Raw genomic sequence first — 19226 nt, forward strand, 5'->3', positions numbered from 1 at the left:
TTTTTCTTGAACATTAACTTAACAGACACTGAATAACTGCACAAATTAATAAGTATAACGCAAATAAACCTATTTTTCTTTTTCTCCAAAAGCGAAATATTTCCTGTTGCGCACACCAAACAAGTTAGTCCAAGACTAATGATGTGGCCATCGGCTGCTAAAATATTCACTGCTAGTATTAGTGGAGAGAAATGGTGCATAAGGCACGTAAGAGAAATGAATGCAACACGATTATAGTAATCAGTCATTAGTGAATACTGTAGTTTGGTAATTATGTATAACAGGATATTGTAAAAATTAAGTTATGAAATTTGTATTAAACTGTTTCTCACATACCGTTATATTGGCTGGGCCACATGCCCACAAGTTTGACATGCTTGCTCTAGAGGGTGACTGGCTCAAGCACCACCCCCGCCCTAATGCTAACACTAATTTCAGTGTTCGCCACCAAACCGTGACTAGGGCAAGGTGAAACCCCACCCCCACCCCCCAAAGAAAAAATGGCTGCAGCCTAATCCATGGAATGAATACAGTTAGGAGGGAGGCCACTTCTAGTAAAGAAAGATGCCCCCAAAATAGCTAAGATTAGCAACACGGTAGTCCAGCACGGGTGGGAGAAAAGTGGCCGACGGAGGCCATAGGCTGTTTCCAAGAGGCAGGTCACAGCAGACCTTTCAGCATGGTGACCACACGTCATCAGGAGTCCCACCAGCCTTCATCAAGCAGGTTTCCCATACAGACGTATCTACAGGAATCACGGCCGGCAGGGTCCTCCTAACCGCTCTCTGTCAAATAAATCTGTATTCTGGCTTGTCTCAAGTCTGGTAGGCTTGGTTATTATGTAGACAAGAGGTGGATTTGCTGGGCATCATCGGAGGCGGGAAGTAGCTCCTGCAGTAGGCTGTCACCAAGTATCTGAGCACCTGGTGCTGCCAAGACCTGGGCTGGACTCCGGGGGCATGGGTCCCGGTCGCTGTTCTAAGGAGCTCACAAACTGGAGGCCAAGTGTCAGTCCAGCTCCCTAAGCAACACTTCTACCAGACTTTCAGCCCCTAGCACTGACCAGTCCCCACCCTCATTCTGGCAGCCAGGCACAGCCCTGCTGCTCAGTGAGCCCAGATTGAGGGTACATGGCGGGCACACTGGGCGTAGGGCAAAGATCACCACCATCCTGCCCACCCTAGCCCCCCGTCCCTCTGGCTTATTTGAACACACAGCTCCTGTGAGATTGAAGATTAAACCACAAGCTGTTTCATCAATTCTGAGATGCAGTTATTTTCATATTTTAACACCTGTCAAATTGGACTGCAAATTAATTAATGGTGTCTTTTATTGAATTAGCCTTTTTTTCCTTAGTGGTATGAAAATGCATCTTAAAACATGGTATTTAGATTTGATAACAACTTAGAGCAAGAGCTAGAGAATATAAGGCTGACATACCAACTTACTAAATAATGCAAGGAAAGTTCTGCCCACTTACAGGTGTAAATAGTTTAGTGAAAAGAACATTAAGTATGAGGATTGGCGCCATCTTGGCCACAAATCTGTGGCATGACCTGTGGCATGACCCTGGAGCTCTCCCACTGAGTGTCTCGTTTGTAAGATGGCGGCACTAATCCCTGCCTTTCCTTTCTGGGCATATGATCAAAGGCCTTACAGGCACTTTCCAACCGTAGGACCATGTTTTGCCGCCCTAATTAGAATGGACAGATTTTAATGACCTGCCTTAAGTATGATAAACTTCCAGTCAATCCTGTTTCTCAAAATAAAACCAGTAAGTCTAAAAAATGATATTTAGCATCATCTATAAAGCTATTAGCAGATGCCTGTCATCCACTTATTTCCTTCATCCTCACTATAGCCTGTCAGGCAGTGAGGAGAGGAAGTCAGGGAGGCTAAGCCCCTGCCCGAGTCACACTTCTAGGAACTGGCAGAGTGAGTCAGGACTCGGACCAGAGTCCCTGAGCCCGCAGAGGCTGCTCAGGAACAAGCAGCCCTTCCTACCTGGTGGGACCACCTTCACCTCAGTGCTGCGGCTGACTGCCTGGCTGCCACGGTAGGTGCTGCACGTGTAGGAGCCCTGGTCCCCGGCCCGCAGGTTGTGGATCAGCAAAGTACCATCTGGAGACTGGTGGACACGGTGGCCATCGGCCCGTATCGGCAGCCCGTTCCTGGAGGGGAGAGGACGTGAGAGCTGTCCAGGGCCAAGAGGCAGGGGGAGGAGGCAATCCAAGACCTTTCCAGAGTCAGCTGCTCCCTCTTTGTGGACAGACAGATGGCCCTCACCTCACAGAAGAGGTGGGACGGTACCCAAAAGACAGGACATTATCAAAGCGAAAGAACTCAAGAGTGACACACACAGCAACCGAGCACAGCGCGCTGAGGGCTGTGACTGCCTCCGCCCCACAGAGGAACCACATTTCATTAACGAAGGACGCAGGCAGCCAGGAGGTGCCGGGCCCTGTGCTGGATGAAGCACGTAAGCATTCCCCGCCCCCAGGCACTGGGGTGGGGGTGCAGGTGTTGGGGGGAGACTGGCCTGAGGATGAGGAGAGGGCAGCATGGGGACTCGGGAGCTTGGAGGAAGGCCGTGGCCGGGGCGCGGCTCTGGTCAGGAGAGTGGACTGGATCCAGGGGGTAACAGGACTGACGTGGCATCTACTTTGAAAGGGCCTCTGGCTGCAGTGGAGCCTGGGGACAAGCCCGAGAACAGACCAGGTGAGGCTGCTGCACAGGTAGATGGCACGGCCGGGACTGGGAGGAAGGTCAGATGGGGAGAGGAGAAATGGAGGCAGCGGTTTCTGGGCTGGGGGCTGGGTGACGGTGGTGCCCTCCACCATGGGAGACCCAGGACAGTGATGAGGGGTAAACGGTGAGGCTATTGTCCACCATTTTGCATTCGGGTGCCTGTGAGATACCAGGAGGCATCGGGTTTGAGGTCTGGACCCAGGTCACGCTTCTCCACTGGGTGGTCCCGGAAACGTGTCTGCATGTTTGCTGAAGGCGACGTTAGATAAACCGAGGACCAAGGCCTGATCTTGGGGGCCACGGGCGATGAGCCAGCTGGGGGGAGGCAGGAAGGGCACAGGGCGAGTGGGGATCGGGATGTGTCCAGAGGATGTAGGAGCAGGGAAGTAGCTGGGGGCCTTGGCCAGGGGTGGAGGTGAGGCCCCCGTTCGAGGGCTGAGTGGGTGGACAGGTGGAGGCATGCTATAAACAGGTGCTGTGAAGAGGAAACTGCTCAAAGACCCGGATTCGGGGAAACACGGGGAGTCCTGAGCATGTTCCCACTGGGAAGAGCCGGGGGAGGCAAAGGTGAAGGTACAAGCATCGTCCAGGCTGAGGGCCATTCCTGTCCTGGGATCACCCTTCACCTGACCAAGAACATCCTTCCCCTCCTCCGCCTTCACGGCCAGCCAGTCACCACATGGCCCCCCTTCCTTGGTTCTCCCAGAGGGGAGGCGGCCTCGCTCTTCCGTGCGGACAGCGCTCGGGCGCTGGGCATCTCCCGCCTGAGGGGACCTAGGGGGCTCTGAGGATCCGGGGTCCCCAACGCCAGTCTACTCGACTCTGCGAGGAGGAGGAAGGCAAAAGGTGTGCGCTGAATGAGTCAGACCCGCGAGTCCTAAAAAGGCTACTGAAGTCCCAAAGCTGAGTGTGGCCCAGTGGTTCTCAACCCCAGGGAAGATTTGGGCAACATTTGGAGACATTTTTTATTGTCATGACTTGTGAGGAGGTGCTACTGGCACCTAGTGGGCGATGGCCTAGAATCCCTAGATGATGCTAGACATGCGACTGCACAGGATAGCCCAAAATTATTGGGTCCAAGTTGGCACCAGTGCCAGAGTTGAGAACCCCTGGTATGGCCCAGCTAAGAGAAGAGAGCCGTCCTATGGGGCCTCACTGTGCAGGCACCAGGCCTGGCGGCAGGAGTGGGAGAGGGGGTGGGGACGGCGGGGACAGCAGCATCCCTGCAGAGAGGTGGACCGCCTGTGCTCTGGCTGTGCAGCCTCAGGTGCGGGTCTGGAACGGAGCCTTACCGGGACCATCTGATGTTCACACTTTCTCCTGCCACCACACACAGCAGCCTGGCCGTGTCACCTTCTGGCACCGTCACCGTAGAGGGCAGCCCTGTGATCGTCAGCTCCCCTGGGCCCAAGGAGGGGGCACGGTTAGCCACTGTGCCGAGCCTGCCCACCCTGTGCCACCTGCCCTCCCAGGCCACTGGTCCCAGTCACCCTTCCATTCCACCTCCCACTGCACCTTACCCAGAACTCTGAGCTGGACCCATTGCTGGTCTCGGTCCTGCCCATTGAAGGCGACACAGGCGTAGAAGCCACCATCTTCCACAGCCACTTGGCTGATGACCAGAGAGCCATCAGGCAGCTGCTGGTGTCTGGGGAACCAAGCAGAGTCGGGGGCTCCAGCCCTTGCAGATGGAGATGGGGGGGTGGGGGGAGGCCTTCCCTCCCAGGTGGGAGTGGGTCTGACAGGGCCAGTGGGCAGCCAGCTGCCAGCACTCTCATTCACTCGAAGGTGCCTGACTCCTAACCCCGGCAATAAATCATTTCACGTTTTCTGACACAAAATGTGTGTTTCCAGTTTTTGCTCCACTCATTTAGTGGGCTCACATCCTGGTCCCGCCACTGAGGAGCTGTGTGGTGTTGAGCTTCTGTGTGAAGATGGGGTAGAATTACGTGGCTCTTCTGCAGCCTGTGGTGGAGACCAGCCTCACGCTCACGTGGGGCCACGTTAGCCGTTGTGACAGCCAGGACTGTGCCTGCCTCCTTCCTCCCCCAGCCACCACCTGTTCGCTGCCCTGTTCCTCTGTCCACTGACTGCTCTGCAAAGGCCCAAGGAGCCCTCTGCCCAGCAGCTCCATCTCGAGAGCCCCTGACTGGCCAGTGAGTGCTGGCAGCTCCTTCCCCCACGGGCCTGCACAGGGTGGGGTGGGGCCGGCAGGGCGGGGAGAGGAGCTGACCAGACCTGGGAGAAGAGAGGGTCTGCCCGTCTCTCTGCCATTCGATGGTTGCGGGTGGGAAGCCCTCAGTGCGACAGGTCAACCGGATCCGCTGGCCGGGATGGGCGTCCACCACCCCAGGCTGGCTCTGGTCCAGGCGCAGCCTGCAGAACAAGCACCCACAGCCCTGAGAGGGCCCCTGCTGCTGCCCCCCCATTCCCATCCATGCATGGGGTCGGGACCTCTGCACAAGCCTCATGGCCCCCTCCTTCTCCAGCCAGACTTAGCTTCCTAAAACCACCCCTCTGTTCTGCTAAGGACCCATCAACAACTAGTGGGGCAAAGTCCAACGGCCACCTCCCCTTCCTCACACCCTCCGCCCAGACTCTCAGACTGTCTCCTCCGCACCCCACACATCTGACTCTAGGTTGTTGGCCTGGGTTCCCTTTAGCCCCCTGCACCCCCTGCAAACCATGCTCCTCTTCAAAGCTGTCCTGGGCCCTGACCCTGACTCTCTTCCCTTCCCGCAGCTCCTGAGTCCGGGGCCACAGAATTGCCCTGTTCCCACTGTTCCTCCTCAAGAGGCTGAGCTCAGGAGCCATGCTTTTCTAGTTCTCACCTCGAAGAGCCCTGAGCAGGGGCCAGCCAGCCTGGTCACACCAGCCTGGAGACCCATTCGCCTTCCCTGCCCCCACCCACTGATCTCCATGGACCCTGGACCTCATGGGGGAGGCATTGCTGCCCTGTTACCTGGTCGAGGGCCGTGGGTGGGGAGAGGAGATGGCCCCCAGGCCCCCAGCATCCCTCCCTAGGCTGGAGTCCTGAGGACGGTGGCCCGGGGCGGGGTCCCTGGTCTGAGGGAAGTGCCTTGGCACGGTCACGTCACCCCCTGTCATGAGGCCAGGAGGAGGAAGGAGTGAGCTGGGGTGGGGGGGGCGGGGGGGGGGGGGAGAAGGGTCTGCCCTGAGGCCAGGGTGTGAACGTGGAGAAGTGAGGGCCACGAGGAGCAAGCCCTCCACCCCAGCCACCTGAGTCCATGGTCCCTGCCCGGCATGCCTGGGCCCAGGGGTGCCCGCTCAGGCCCTCTCAGCCAGTCCCTTCCCCCCTGGGGCCCTGGAGAACCCACTGGGGGAGGGGACAGAGACCTGTGATGCGAAGCTGGATCTTCAGAGAGTCGCGGGCTGGCCTGGCGCCACAGCTGTAGGTGCCGGCGTCCTCTGCCCTCAGGGGGCTGATGACCAGGGAGCCATCAGGCTGCGGCCTGTGTCTGAGGGAGTGGAACGGGGGCTTGAGCTCTGGGCTCCTGAGGGCGGCAACGAGCCCAACGCCCCTCAGGCCTCAGCGCTCCAACCGGAGGGGACCGCAGCCCCCGCTCACCCCATCCCAGGGGAATCCGAGGGGCTGCCCCTGGGGAGGATCCCGCACACACCTGTCAGAGGAGAGGGGCTGCCCGTCCTTCTGCCACCTGGTAGGGGGGTCCATGGAGGCGACACCCGGGCAGAAGAGCCGCACCACCCGCCCCAGGGGCGCCTGCACCAGAAAGGGCTCCGCGCCGGCCAGGCTCACCCTGGAAAGGTGGGCGGTGAGGACCTGAGCTACTGGCACACGTGCCACGACCAGGGGCCCCTTCGTCAGTGTGGCCCATCCCGTCACGGGCACGTGCGGGGCCAGCGGGCGTCCTGGGAGGCCAAGCTCCAGAAGCCCATGGACTCGGGGATCTGCCCTCCCATCCTCCCCCCAGCCCAAGCACTGCCCCTCGGCCTGGCCCTGACAGCAGCAGGGGCGGCTCCAAGCCCAGGCGTGGAGAGGGCGGGAGGCCGCCAGGCCAGAGTCCCGTGAGGACCGACACGCTCCTGCTGCATTTTGTCTTTAATCCTCCCAAATCTCTCATTACTATGACGCAGCCCCAAGAGCAGTTAACAAGTGGAGCCCACCCTAACTGTGAGCTAGTGTCGCCATTGCACAGGCAAGTCATGAAGCCCAACTAGACAGACCCTGGCGACACTGGCAAGGCCTGCTGGCGAATCCAGGCACCGCCAGCTCCTGGCTGCCTGCGCGTCCCCAGGCTTTGAGGCCTCCAGGTGGGATGGGGAGGGAGGGCCGGCTGACCTCGGGGTTTTAGATCCAACGGCTGGGCCCCTGGCCCGGGTCCCTCTCCCCCTCCCTGGGAAAGGCGAGGCTCACCTGGAGGAGGAGCTGTGGGCGGGTGGTGCTGGCCGCCCAGCATCTCCACCCAGGCCAGGGGTGCTGGACCCCAGCTCCGGGCCCCAGGGCCGTTCTCCTGAGGTCTGGGGGTGGTGCACGGCCCCGGGCCTGTGCTGGCCGGCCTCCCGCTGGCCTCCCGGACTGCTGCCACCACCAGCTCTGTGGGTGCTCTGGCCAGCGGCCCCGGGCTCGGGTTGGTGGGGCGCGTGTGGAGCCCCCCGGCAGCTGCTCATGCACTCCTCCTCCGAGGCAAAGTTATTGGCATTGCCGTGGCAGCCACCGTACCAGAAGCGGTTACACCGGCCCACAGAGGCGATGAAGTACCAGCGGGGGGCCCAGTCTGTGCAGGAGCCGAGGGCGCTGGGCAGCAGGCACCCCACGGGGTATGCTGAGGGCAGGAGCACGCATGTCACTCAGGCGGCAACGCGCCCAGCAGAGCCCTGCCAAGAACTACCCACATCCCCTCGGAGACAGGAGCCCTTCCCATCTATGGAGCAGCCTTCGCCCCTGCCCGGCCCTCACCCGGCCCTGGGGCAGAGTCTGTTACCTGACCTGCCCTGGGCACAGAGCAGCCTCCGCAATCAGCCCGGCCACCTCCACCCACAGAACCAGAGCCTCCCAGAAAGTCAGGCCTGGGAGCTCCCGGGACCGGCTCCCCCACGCCCCTCCCTTCCCTGACCAGGCCCATGGAGTCCACACCCAGAGCAACCCGAGGGCTTGACCCAGCCCTGAGCTCCAGGAGCCTGTGCAGGTGCCCACCGAGGGGCCACCCTGTGCCCAGGCCCCTTCGCCAGCCTCTGAAGATGCCTCCAGCCCCACCTGCCTGTGCTAGCAGCACCCCCACCCCCCCCACACACACACACCCCCCCCCTCGCCCAGCACAGCCTGCTCCACTCTCCACGTTCGGACGTGACCATGGCTGGCCCCTGCCTAAAGCCTCTTGCAGGCCCTGACCCCCAGCCTGCCTGGCCTTCAGCATCTCCGTGTGGATCCCCAGAATCTCCATCCATGCATCCCTTGTTCCAGCCTCAATACCTCCTTCCAGGACTCGCCCCAGGCAGGGCAGGGACACCCCATCCACTGGCACTGACCCTACACCACCCCCGCCGCCTCTGTGGGATCCTCTCCCCCACCCCCATGGCAGCCAGGCGGCCTCAAGTGCAAACCGCTGGGAATGAGAACAGTCTGCTGTTCCCTGGCCTGGCACCTAGGAGGCGGTCGGTATGTCCTGGTGGAAGAATGAACGAACCACTGAGCCCAGGAAGGTCGTTGGCGTTGAGTGGGGGCCAGCGCCTGCCCACCGGGCTGAGGAAGGGCATCCACTCACCGTAGTTGGGCTGGCCCACACAGCCTTCCCCAAAGGGGCCTGCTGCCGAGGCCACATTGTCATAGCAACAGCCAAACTGGGAGCCCCGGCACTCAGTGGGCTCACTCTGCTGGGCCTGGGGCTGGTGGGCCTGGGGCACCTGGGGAAGAAGTTGGGGATAGATCAGTTTCCTGGTGGGCTCTCGGGTGCCCGGGAGAGGATGGCAGGGAGCGGAAGAGACAATGGTGAGCCCACAGTGCAGAACCCAGCCCTGGCGGGAGATCAGAGGCCCGAGAACAGCAGACGAAACCCCCAGCCCCAGGCCATCTCTGAAGCTTGTGTCCTCGAGAGGACGACCCAGGCCTACAGGCTTCAGAGACCTCCTCCCTCCAAGGCCAGAGCTGCACCGTGGCACAGAGCAGGTTCCGGGCTGGGCTCCCGCCCACACGTGAACGGGACACTCACTGTGGAGGCCACTGCTCTCGACCCTGACCTCCTCCTGTCGTCGCCGTTAGACTTTGCGCAGCCAGCTTGATGGGGCCCCTCAGCCACAGACACCCCGTCAGGGCAGCACCCATACCTAGGCAGACATCACAGCCCTCTCCTCACCACCTCGTCCCTTCCAGGGACCCTGAGCTTCCAGCACCCCCGGACTCCCTCCACTGGGGGCTGACCAGGGGAGGGTCCAGCAGGAGAGGCCGTGTCCCTGAATGCAAGGCATCCATCGCACATACCTACCCCAGACTCGGCGCCTACCAGCCACTGAGCGGCCAGCAGGGAGGGCAACACTGACACAATAAGCAGAGGGGCAGCCCTGATAACTGGCAAATCCTCAACTCACACATCCCACCACCAGAGCGAGGAGGGGAGTGAGCCGGGCCTGCCGGACCATCGGGCCCCCAGGGAGTGTTTATCAAACAGCAGCAGAGGGAGATGGGGCGGAAAGAGGGTCAGGAAGCCAGCACGCATTTCTCCCCACAGCCAGGACTTGGGAGGGAAGGTGAAAGGAAGATCGGATGAGAGCACCTTCCCCGTGCCAGGCGCTGGGGGATCGGTCTCATCCTCCCAGTCACCCCAGTTAGTGGCTGTCACTGTTCCAGTTCTCAGCAGAGGAAGCCAAGATCAGAGGTGAAGTCACTTGTCCAAGTCACCCAGCACACAGCTAATAAGTGGCTTGAGCTGGGAGTCACCCCCAGGCCGCTGGCCCCAAAGTCTGGGTCCTTAGTACCTTAGCCCTGAGGGAGTGGGTCCTGGTTTGGACTGAAAGCTGAAATCCAACCCCCTGTGCCTTCCCAGAGCCTCAGGCGACAGCTCCAGGCTGGCCTCTGCAGAGAGGGGGCCTTCCACCCCCACCCGCACAGCACGGGGAAGCGCAGCCAGAGGAGGCAGTCAGGGCCGCAGCCACCTCTGTGGTCCCATTCCTGGGCTCGGCAAACCACCCACCCTCTCTGAGCAGAGGCTGTCCTGTCCCTCCCCTCCATTCCCTACACACACACACACACACACACACACACACACACACACACACACGCACGCACGCCTCTCTGACCTGGTGAGGAGGAAGAGGCACTTACCTGCTCTGCTGACAAGAGGCCCCGGGGCAGCCTTGCCACTGCGGCCCCAGAGAGGCCGTGTGGCCATCGGGGCAGCACCCGTGGGGGCTGTGCCTGCAGTCCTGGGGCCCCGGGCCAGACCACAGGGGCTGCTGCTCTGGGGACGGCTGCAGAGAAGAGGCTGGGCCTGGGGCTGGCAGGTGGGGGCCCTGGTCTCCTCTGGGGTTACCCGCAGTTGAGGGTTGCTCACGGGGTGCCCACCACTGGTCTCTGGAATCTAGAAAGATGAGGAAGCAAGGACACATGATGTGTCCACATCAGACCCCCTTCTCTCCATCCCCCCTAAACCACTCACCCCCACCCCCAACCTCCATCTCCAGGGCCCTTCGTCGGGGGCTTCTGCCAAGCTTCTCACCCAAAGCGGGGGCCTCCCGAGGGCCCAAAGACATCCAGGGGGCCCTGAAGCTGGTGTGCACGTCCTGCCTGCTGGGGGCTTCTGGGGAGCCGGCTGCCGGGGTGGGATGCAGAGGGTGGAGGAGAGGAGTGGCGTGAGCCATGGCCCATCCTGACCGGCGTCTGCTCCCACCCGCTGGTCAGGCAGGCCGGGGACCCAGCACAGCGATGGGAAATGAGCGGTGCCTGTGATTTCATAAGACACCCTTCCCACGTCTGACAAGAGCCTTTGATCGCATAGAAAATGCTAATATTACGTGTTCAGCAAAAAGGAAGCCAGATATAAAGTTAGCGTCTGTTTGATCCCAACTATAAAAAAAAGACAAAAAGTCATAATTTTTAAAAATTGGATTGTCGAAAGAACAAATAACCCAATTTAAAACAAGCAAAGAAACGGAACAGGCATTTCCCCAAAGACACGCAAATGGCCGAAAAGCACATGAGCTATTCAGCACCATCGGTCATTAGGAAATGCTAAACACAGCCGAGATGAGACACTGCTTCGCACCCAGAGGATGGCTCTAATAAAAAAAACCTGAATAGCCTGGCCGGCGTTTCTGTCTCTTTCCCTCTCTCTCCCATTTCCTCTAGAATCAATAAGAATATATATAAACTATATCTATTATTTTAATCTGAATAATAACTGTGGGTGAAGATGTGGACAGACTGGCACTGTCCTCATTGCTGGCGGGAATGTAAAACGGTGCAGCCACTGTGGTTACAGTCTGGCAGTTCCTCAAGAAGTTAAACGTTGGAATTACCATAGAGTCCATCAATCCCACTCCTAGGTACAAACCCGAGGGAAATGAAAACCTGTGTTCACGCAGAAACGTGGACGTGGATGCTTGCAGCAGCACTACCCGAGACAGCCAAAGGTGGCAATCACCCACCCAGGTGTCCGTCAGCAGATGAACGGGCAAACAAATGGTGGTGCATCCACAGAAGAGTCATTCAGCCACAAAAAGCAATGGCATTGGGGTGGCAGGGGAGAGATTAACCGAAGACGTACATGCATATGTGCACGGCCCATGGACACAGACGACAGAGTGGTGAAGGCCTGGGAGGGGCTGGGGGCTGGTTGGAGGGGATTGGGGGGGCGGGGGGGGGATATGGGTGACAGCGGTAATACTGTCAATAAGAAAAAATAAATTTAAAAATAAAAAGCAATGGCGTGCTGGTGCCTGCTACAGCTTGGTGCGCCTCAGAAGCATTCTGCCGAGTGAGAGAAGCCAGGCACCGAAGGCGTACGGACCCTTCTCCATGACACAGCCCAGAATGGGCAAATCCGCAGGCAGGAAGCAGAGCAGGTTCTGGGCAGGATGGGGTTCACAGGACGTGATGGCTCGCGGCGTGAGGGGCATTTCTGAAACCAGGGGGGAGCTGGTGGTTGAGCTACACCGTGACTCCCCCGAACAGCCACGTCAGACACGTTGAAGTGTTTGGCCGTGTGTTACGTGAACTTTACCTCAGTAAAAAGAGCCCACGTTAAAAGTAACTGGATCGCTAGAGGGAAGAGAATCATGAAAAGCAGCCGGTCCGGGGCACCTGCCCGGGCTGTGGGCTCGTCCCAGGGTGGGGCGTGCAGGAGGCAGCCGGTCAGTGAGTCTCTCTCATCATGGGTGTCTCTCTCTCTCCCTCTCCCTTCCTCTCTGAAATTAAAAAATACTTTTAACAGGAAAAAGAAAATATAACAAAATGCTAATTGTAGAATTTAGAAGGTGGGTACATGGCTCCTCACTATAGTTATACAGTTTCCATTTTTAAAATGTTCCCGTCTTGTTCAGCTGGGGAAATTTGCTAAAAATCAGGAATTATATCATTAGAATGGGTGAATGTTATGGCTTATTACATTCAATCACCATGACAGTTATTCAAAATGTTTTTCATTATAAAATGGTGGAGAAAAATGCAAAAGACTAAGAAAGCGGAAATTTTTAAAAATGATGAGTAAAATAAGACAGAACACACCCCAAACGCTCAGAGTGGAAGTTTCTAAGTGCTTCGTGGGTGCGTGTGTGTGCGGGCGTATGTGCTGGGTGGGATGGGGGGTGGGGTCCTTTCTTCTATTTGTTAGCGTTTTTCAAATTTTCCACAATAAGCACAATATTACACAATGGGAGAAAATTAAAAAAGCAAGTGAAAATTCCATTCCCATGTGGACTGCATCTTGCCAGTCCCCAGGGAATATTTACAAAATAATAAGTCAGGGTTGGAAGACTTCAGTAGGCATGCAATAAAATCTTTGTTTTCATGTTATTGCCCTCCCACCCAGGCCCAAACCTCTCTCCGGACTCAAATTCTCCCTCCAGTTCTGTCACTCCCCCACCCCCCAGCCCCCCATTCTCTCAGACCGAATTCCCAGTCCCCAGCCAGCCTGGGACTCTGCCTGCTGTCCTGCCACCTCCAGGCGAGAGGCACCTGTCCGCCAAGCCCACCCTGCCTCCGGCTTCCCCTGTGGACTCTCCCGATCCATCTGTTCGGCTTCCCCTAGCGCCCAGGACCCCTCCCCACACACCCTCTGGGGCCAGGCTCTGCTGGGCCGGCACCTGCCCCTTCGCTTCTATTGCTTTTATAGCACCGGAATGTCTGCGGCCTGCTCCCCACCCGGCTCCTGCCTCCCAGCTGTCACCCCGTCAGTCTGACCCTCGGGCAGGTGCCCAGTTTGTCCTCCCCAACAGCTTTCATGGCGTCACCGCTTCCTCCAGAACTTTCAATGGCTCCCGTGGGCTCTACTGACCAATATAATCTGAGCCCTGAGCAGCCCGCAGCCTGAGACCTCCCATCACCGCCCTCGCACCCTGGGCTGAGGGCAGAGTACTGAGCACTTGGAATGTGGCCAGAGTGATGGAGAACCTGCGTTTGACATTCTTTCATCAGGATTCATTTAATCTTAAATTTAAATACTGATGCTTGATTCATTCATAGGAAAACACCTCAGTATGTTTGGAACAACTTGGGTAGTCAATCTACTTTTTCGACTGCACATTTTATGAAATCTAAACGCTGATCACCTTTGCCAGTGAAATGTTAGCATCCGAATGGAGCTGTGCGGTAAGTGCAAGTTATATATTGGGTTCTGAAGATCTATTTTTTTAAAAAAATCTCATGTAGAAAGAAGAGTGCAAAAATATCCCCTTCATAATTTTTATTTGAATTGCACATTAGGTAAAATATGTTATTAAGTATGTTTACTTATTTTTTATATTTTTAACGTGGCTCTCAGGAAACGTCTCACGCCGTCTGTGGCAGGCGCTCTATTGCCATCGGCGAGCACGGCTCTGGAGTCGAGAAAGAGGAGGAAGCAGAGGCTGCCGGGCGGCCACTCAGGCACCCACCCTCATGGGCCTCTCCTTTGACCCCGACCTTCTCCTGGGCATCCGCTGTCGGCACTGCAGCATCAGTTACAGCAACGGGAACCCCGCAATCCTCCACCCTCGCCATGAGCACCTATGAAGCTCCTAGAAATCATGAGACTGGAAAAATGGTCACAACCCCAATGGCCCTAAAGGGGAAAAGCAGACAAAGCCACACACATCCCTGGAAGTAGCGAGGCGCTGCTGGGCGGGGCCAGAGGCGACCTAAGCTTCTCTACATAAACTATTTCTCTAATTTCTCCGGATTCTCCACCATCAGCGCACACCACAACCACTGTGCCGGTGGGCGGGGCAGGCTGGGAGAGGACAGTGGGGGGAAGGGGACACGTGTAATACTTTCAACAATAAAGAATTTTTAAAAAATCATCGTGGAGGTTATTTCTCTAACAACTCAGCCTGGCCTGGACGTCTCCCTCCGCTTCCTTCCCTTCTGCCGTGTGAATGCCTCTCGGGAGGCTCAGGGCCACCCCTGCAGGAAGGTGTCCAGGGCCCTGGGGCCCCGAGTGGCTCTAGGGAGCTGGATCATAGGAGCCCGAGGGGCCTCCTGCTCATGCATCACGAGGGCCAGGCTGAGGCCGGAGCCTGGCCCAGGGGCCTCTCAGAGCCTCTCCGCCACCACGGCCCACACTTTGCTCCTGAGTTCTGTGGCGCAGGCCCTGTGCGAAGCAACTCCCCACAAGCCTGGAAAGTCCCTCTTACTAACCCCATTACACAGATGGGCAAACAGAGTCAGAGAGGAGGGGCAGCTGCCTAGGCCGCATGGTTGGTCGGCAATGGAGTGGAGATTTGAACCCAGCCCAGGTTAGCTGTGGACTCCAGGCCACTGGTTCTTGGCCTCCGTGGAATCCTACCGCTTCCCATCATGGCTCACGGGGTCCCCATCACAGCTCACAGGGCCCCCATCACGGCTCACGGGGTCCCCATCATGGCTCATGGGGTCCCCAGCATGGCTCACGGGGCCCCCATCACGGCTCACAGGGCCCCCATCACGGCTCACAGGGTCCCCATCACGGCTCACAGGGTCCCCATCACGGCTCACGGGGCCCCCATCACGGCTCACGGGGCCCCCATCACGGCTCACGGGGTCCCCATCATGGCTCACGGGGTCCCCATCATGGCTCATGGGGTCCCCATCACGGCTCACGGGGCCCCATCACGGCTCACAGGGTCCCCATCACGGCTCACAGGGTCCCCATCACGGCTCACGGGGCCCCCATCACGGCTCACGGGGTCCCCATCATGGCTCACGGGGTCCCCATCATGGCTCATGGGGTCCCCATCACGGCTCACGGGGCCCCATCACGGCTCACAGGGTCCCCATCATGGCTCATGGGGTCCCCAGCATGGCTCACAGGGTCCCCAGCATGGCTCACGGGGTCCCCATCACAGTTCACGGGGTCCCCATCACAGTTCACGGGGTCCCCATCATAGTTCACGGGGCCCCATCACGGCTCACAGGGCCCCCATCACTAGTATGTCAGGGCCCAACACACCTCTCCACTGCACCAGAAGGCCACCACCCCCACACCCCAGCCAACCCGCACTTTCCTGAATATCACATCCTCACACCAAGCAAGTGCTCACCCCTATGACCTCCCTCCAGCAGCTCCTCACGCCTGGGACACCCTCTTTCCCAGTGGGGATGGTGGGGAAGGAGGGCGACAGACGCAGAAGCAGTGTGTAAGGACAATCTTTCCTGGACCCCCTCCCCTCACTGCACGCAGTCAGTCAACACACACTGAGTACTGTCACATGCTGTACGCAGGAATAAGGAAGGCAGAGACCCGGCCCTCAAGAAGCTTATAACTAGTAGGCCCTGCAAGTCAGATACAACCCTGCAGCCCAAGAAACTAACCTAAGGGTGACAGCAGGTGCAGTGAGTGTGGGGTGGGCTAAGGGACGCTACCTCTGAGGGAAACAGGGCTGGCTCAGTAGGTGGCAGAGAGCTGCACTGTGGGTGGCGAAGGCTGCAGCAGAGGCAGGGGTGGAGGCGGGCTGTCCAGGGGCTGACGCAGACCAAGGCCCAGAGGCAGAACATGCTGGCTGGGTGTGCGGTGGGGCAGGGGTCCGGCCGGCCTCCACCCCGTCCTTACCCGGAGGAAGAGGGCAGGGCTGCGTGTTACAGGGCTCCACCTCTGCCGGCTTCCACAGCTGCAGGCTCCCGCAGTGGCTGGGTGGCCCAATGGCACACGCCACCTGCCGTCTCCGAGTGCCCAAGCTGCAGCTCTTGGAGCACTAGGGCCCATGGGGTGAGAAGAGAGAACACCATGTATATAGAGAGGACACTGTGCAGAGGCAGCGGGCCCCAGGCACAGGGAGCAGGCCCCAGGCACAGGGAGAGAGCTGGTGAGGGTACCCACAGGGGAGGGAGGGAGGGAGGGAGGGAGGGAGAGAGAGAGAGAGGGAGAGAGAGAGGGAGGGAGGGAGGGAGGGAAGGTGCCTGGTAATGCATGTCAGACCCAAGGACAGGCATGTGTGCGGCCACCACCAGAGACCAAGGGACCAGGATTGGGTGGCAGGTACTGGGGGCAAGTACTCACTGGACTCCAGGCGCCTACGTGCCAGGCCTGGTCACTGAGGCGGGGACAGTCATCGTGCACACAGGGCTCAGTGAGAGGCGGCTGGTCCTTAAAGGAGCAGGCCGTGGCATGCAGCAGAGACCCCTCGTCGCCCCGGCAAGTGACGCTCCTCCTCCGGATCCCGGCACCGCAGCTGACGGAGCACTGTGAGGACCAGGCGGTCAGCAGCTGCTTGTTCTCACCCCAGGAGCCACGCTGGTCGGACAGCGGAAGGCCCACCGGCCCGGCATGGAGGGTGGACAGCACCCTACTGCCCATGCCCAGCTCCCAGGACCAGAGAGGCTGAGCCACTCCCCTGAGGTCACACAGCCTGAGCCGCGCACGCGGACACCAGGCTGAGGTGCACTTTCCACCTTCCCTCATTTGCAACTTGGACACATGTAGGTGTCAGAAGCCATGGCCAACACCCCGGACTGTGCGGGCCCCTCCCTTGCCCCCAAGCAACGTGCCCAGCTGCCTTCCTGCCACGGCAAAGCCTTGCCTACCCTGCCTGGACCCCCGAGGAGGACAAGCAGTGGAGCAGGAGGCTAACACCCGCTCCTTGTCCCAGCTTTGGCCACAGCTTCCAAGCCCACCCAGCAGGTGACTTCCCTGGGTCTGTTTCCACGGCAGAGAGCAAACCTCCCAGCCCCGCCCTAGGCCCAAGACCCAGCTTCGGACTTCCGCCCACCCCTGCCTGGCCCACCTCACCTCTCCCCAGGGCTCCTCCCGCCAGGCTGCGCAGCGCTGCAGGTTGCAGGCCTGGGTGGTGGCGGGCTTGCCGGGCAGGCCTGCACACTGGACCTCCTCCATCGCCTCCTCGCCGCCGGCCCCATCGGACCAGACGCAGTAGACGGAGCGGGACTGGGAGCCACCTCCGCAGGAGGCCGAGCAGGGCGTCCAGGGCCCTGTCTTCCAGCTGGCAGGGAGCAGGAACCGGTGAGGCTGGCCCAGCAGCAGGGGCCGGAGCCCAGGCCCGAGGGGGTGCCAGCTCTCACACACAGGAGTGGACTGGAGGCCCCCCCGGCCCATCCTCTGACCATCCGGGCCTGCGCAGCTGAGGGGCAGAGAGCTCTGCACAAAGGCCAATCCCCAGGCCCCCTCGCCATCTCCCACCACCGCGTGCCGGCCCCTGCCCCACGCAGCCCGGCTGCCTCCCCCTCAGCTCCCCTGCCCTCACCCCTACCTCCCTGTGGCCTTCTCACCAGGTCCTGTCACTCCCAGCCAGACTCCAGTCCCTCAGGGTCTGACCTTGGTTGGGGGCATCGCCCAGAGGGGCCCTGCCTGGCCCTGGGCACAAGGACCCAGGGAAAGGGCAGCCCCACCACACATGCAAAGGCCCACCATCCGGACAGGCCAGCTGCCACCACGGCAAGAGGGTGGCACCAGCCCTGCGGGGGCCTGTGCCTGCAGATCACCTGTTCCCACCGGGCCCTGCAAGGCGCCAGGCTCCGGGCAGGTGTGGTAAGAGGTGCTTTGTGCACGAACAAAGGCATTGCAGGCACCTTCAGGCCCTTCTGCCCAATTCCTGGCCACCCCTGGGCACCTGCCGAGCCAAGCCCCCTGCCGGCTCAGACAGACGGGGCCTCCAGTACCTTCCCCAGCCCTCCAGCCACAGCTGTGGGGAGCCCTGGATCACCCAACCTCTTTGCCCAACACCTCAAGCAGCCAAGGCACCCCAATCCCTCCCACCCAAGTGCTTGGGCCCCGTCATGGGTGGAGGGGCTGGCAAGGGCCTCACCGTTGGGTCTGTGGGCAGGAGTGAGGGCTGCAGGGGCGGCGGGTGGCCGGCCGTGGCTGGTTCTGGCACATGTGGTCGGGATAGACCTCATTGTCGATGGTGCAGAACACGGGGCGGGACTGGTGACCTGCAGAGCCCGGCCACGGTGGGAGCTGGTGAGGCAACAGGCACCAAACGCCCTCTCTGGGCCAGGCCCACGCCGGTCATCGCAATCAAGCCTCAGACGACCGGGGTAAGTGCCGTCATCATCTCCAATTTACAGATGAGAGAACGGAGGCTCGGAGTTTCAGCTACGAGTGACCGAGCGCCCCTCCCCCCCCTCCCCCCCCCCGCCCCCGCCAGCTGGTCATGGACTCCAGGCTCGGCCTCTACTGCCATGGAACCTTCTCCTAAGAGATCTGGTTCTCCTAGCTTAGGTGGGGGCCCTTTGTGGAGCCCCCGGACCCCAGGGCTTCCCCAAGGTGCCCTAGGACCTGCCGATGTCTCAGGTACTTGTCCCCCTCCCCCCGCAGGGCTGGAGCGTGAGGAGAGGACAGCCTGTCCCCTGGGCCGCGGCCTCACCTCCGCCACACTCGGCACTGCAGTCGCTCCAGGAGCCGTGGCTCCAGCTGAAGCCGGGCCGGGGGGTGCTCAGGGGCAGGTGGTACTCGTAGCGCACGCCGGGGCTGGACTCCTGGCTGATGAGCTGCACAGGGGGGTCCTCCTTGAGGCCCGTCACCGACAGCTCCCCCCTCACCTCGTTCCCACAGCCCTCCTGCCGGCCCAGGCCCGAGGGACCTGCCACGGCCTCCAGGGGACCGGGTACCCCTTCACCCCAGAGGTCTCTCCTGCCAGCCCTGCTCACCTCGATGACCAGGGGCTCCGAGGTGGGGCCGCGGGCATGGAGCCGCTCCGGTGCCAGGTCCCCCTCGGCACCCCGCTCGTAGTGCAGGGTGGTGCTGGCCACGGGCAGGGCGCGGGCAGCCTCGATGGTCCAGTGCCCGTTGAGGTAGTACTCACCCTGGATGCTCTTCACCGCTGTGCAGGACGAGCCCCCCGTCAGCTGCCAGAGCTGCCAGCCCCCCTGCCAGGGCCCC

The 19226-nt window shown here is 60.1% G+C and overlaps 1 protein-coding gene across 1 annotated transcript in view; it reads right to left on the reverse strand.

The window, feature by feature from the left end:
• PAPLN (papilin, proteoglycan like sulfated glycoprotein) overlaps positions 1-19226 on the reverse strand; it is a gene marked incomplete at its 3' end in the record, with an annotated part of 35311 nt that overhangs the window by 6154 nt on the left and 9931 nt on the right. Inside the window, exons 8-25 of the mRNA XM_081111941.1 lie at positions 18995-19167; positions 18712-18835; positions 18151-18277; positions 17121-17328; positions 16392-16574; positions 15945-16086; positions 10440-10520; positions 10046-10301; positions 8937-9051; positions 8493-8631; positions 7145-7553; positions 6390-6527; positions 6106-6227; positions 5711-5849; positions 4987-5124; positions 4269-4396; positions 4041-4149; positions 2005-2171 (exon numbers count right to left, since the gene is read on the reverse strand). Coding sequence (XP_080968067.1) covers positions 2005-2171; positions 4041-4149; positions 4269-4396; positions 4987-5124; positions 5711-5849; positions 6106-6227; positions 6390-6527; positions 7145-7553; positions 8493-8631; positions 8937-9051; positions 10046-10301; positions 10440-10520; positions 15945-16086; positions 16392-16574; positions 17121-17328; positions 18151-18277; positions 18712-18835; positions 18995-19167 — 2898 coding nt within the window. The remainder of the gene's footprint in view (positions 1-2004; positions 2172-4040; positions 4150-4268; positions 4397-4986; positions 5125-5710; positions 5850-6105; positions 6228-6389; positions 6528-7144; positions 7554-8492; positions 8632-8936; positions 9052-10045; positions 10302-10439; positions 10521-15944; positions 16087-16391; positions 16575-17120; positions 17329-18150; positions 18278-18711; positions 18836-18994; positions 19168-19226) is intronic.

This window comes from Myotis nattereri (genome assembly GCF_964212035.1).
Source record: "Myotis nattereri genome assembly, chromosome: 1".
Classification (NCBI taxonomy): domain Eukaryota; kingdom Metazoa; phylum Chordata; class Mammalia; order Chiroptera; family Vespertilionidae; genus Myotis; species Myotis nattereri.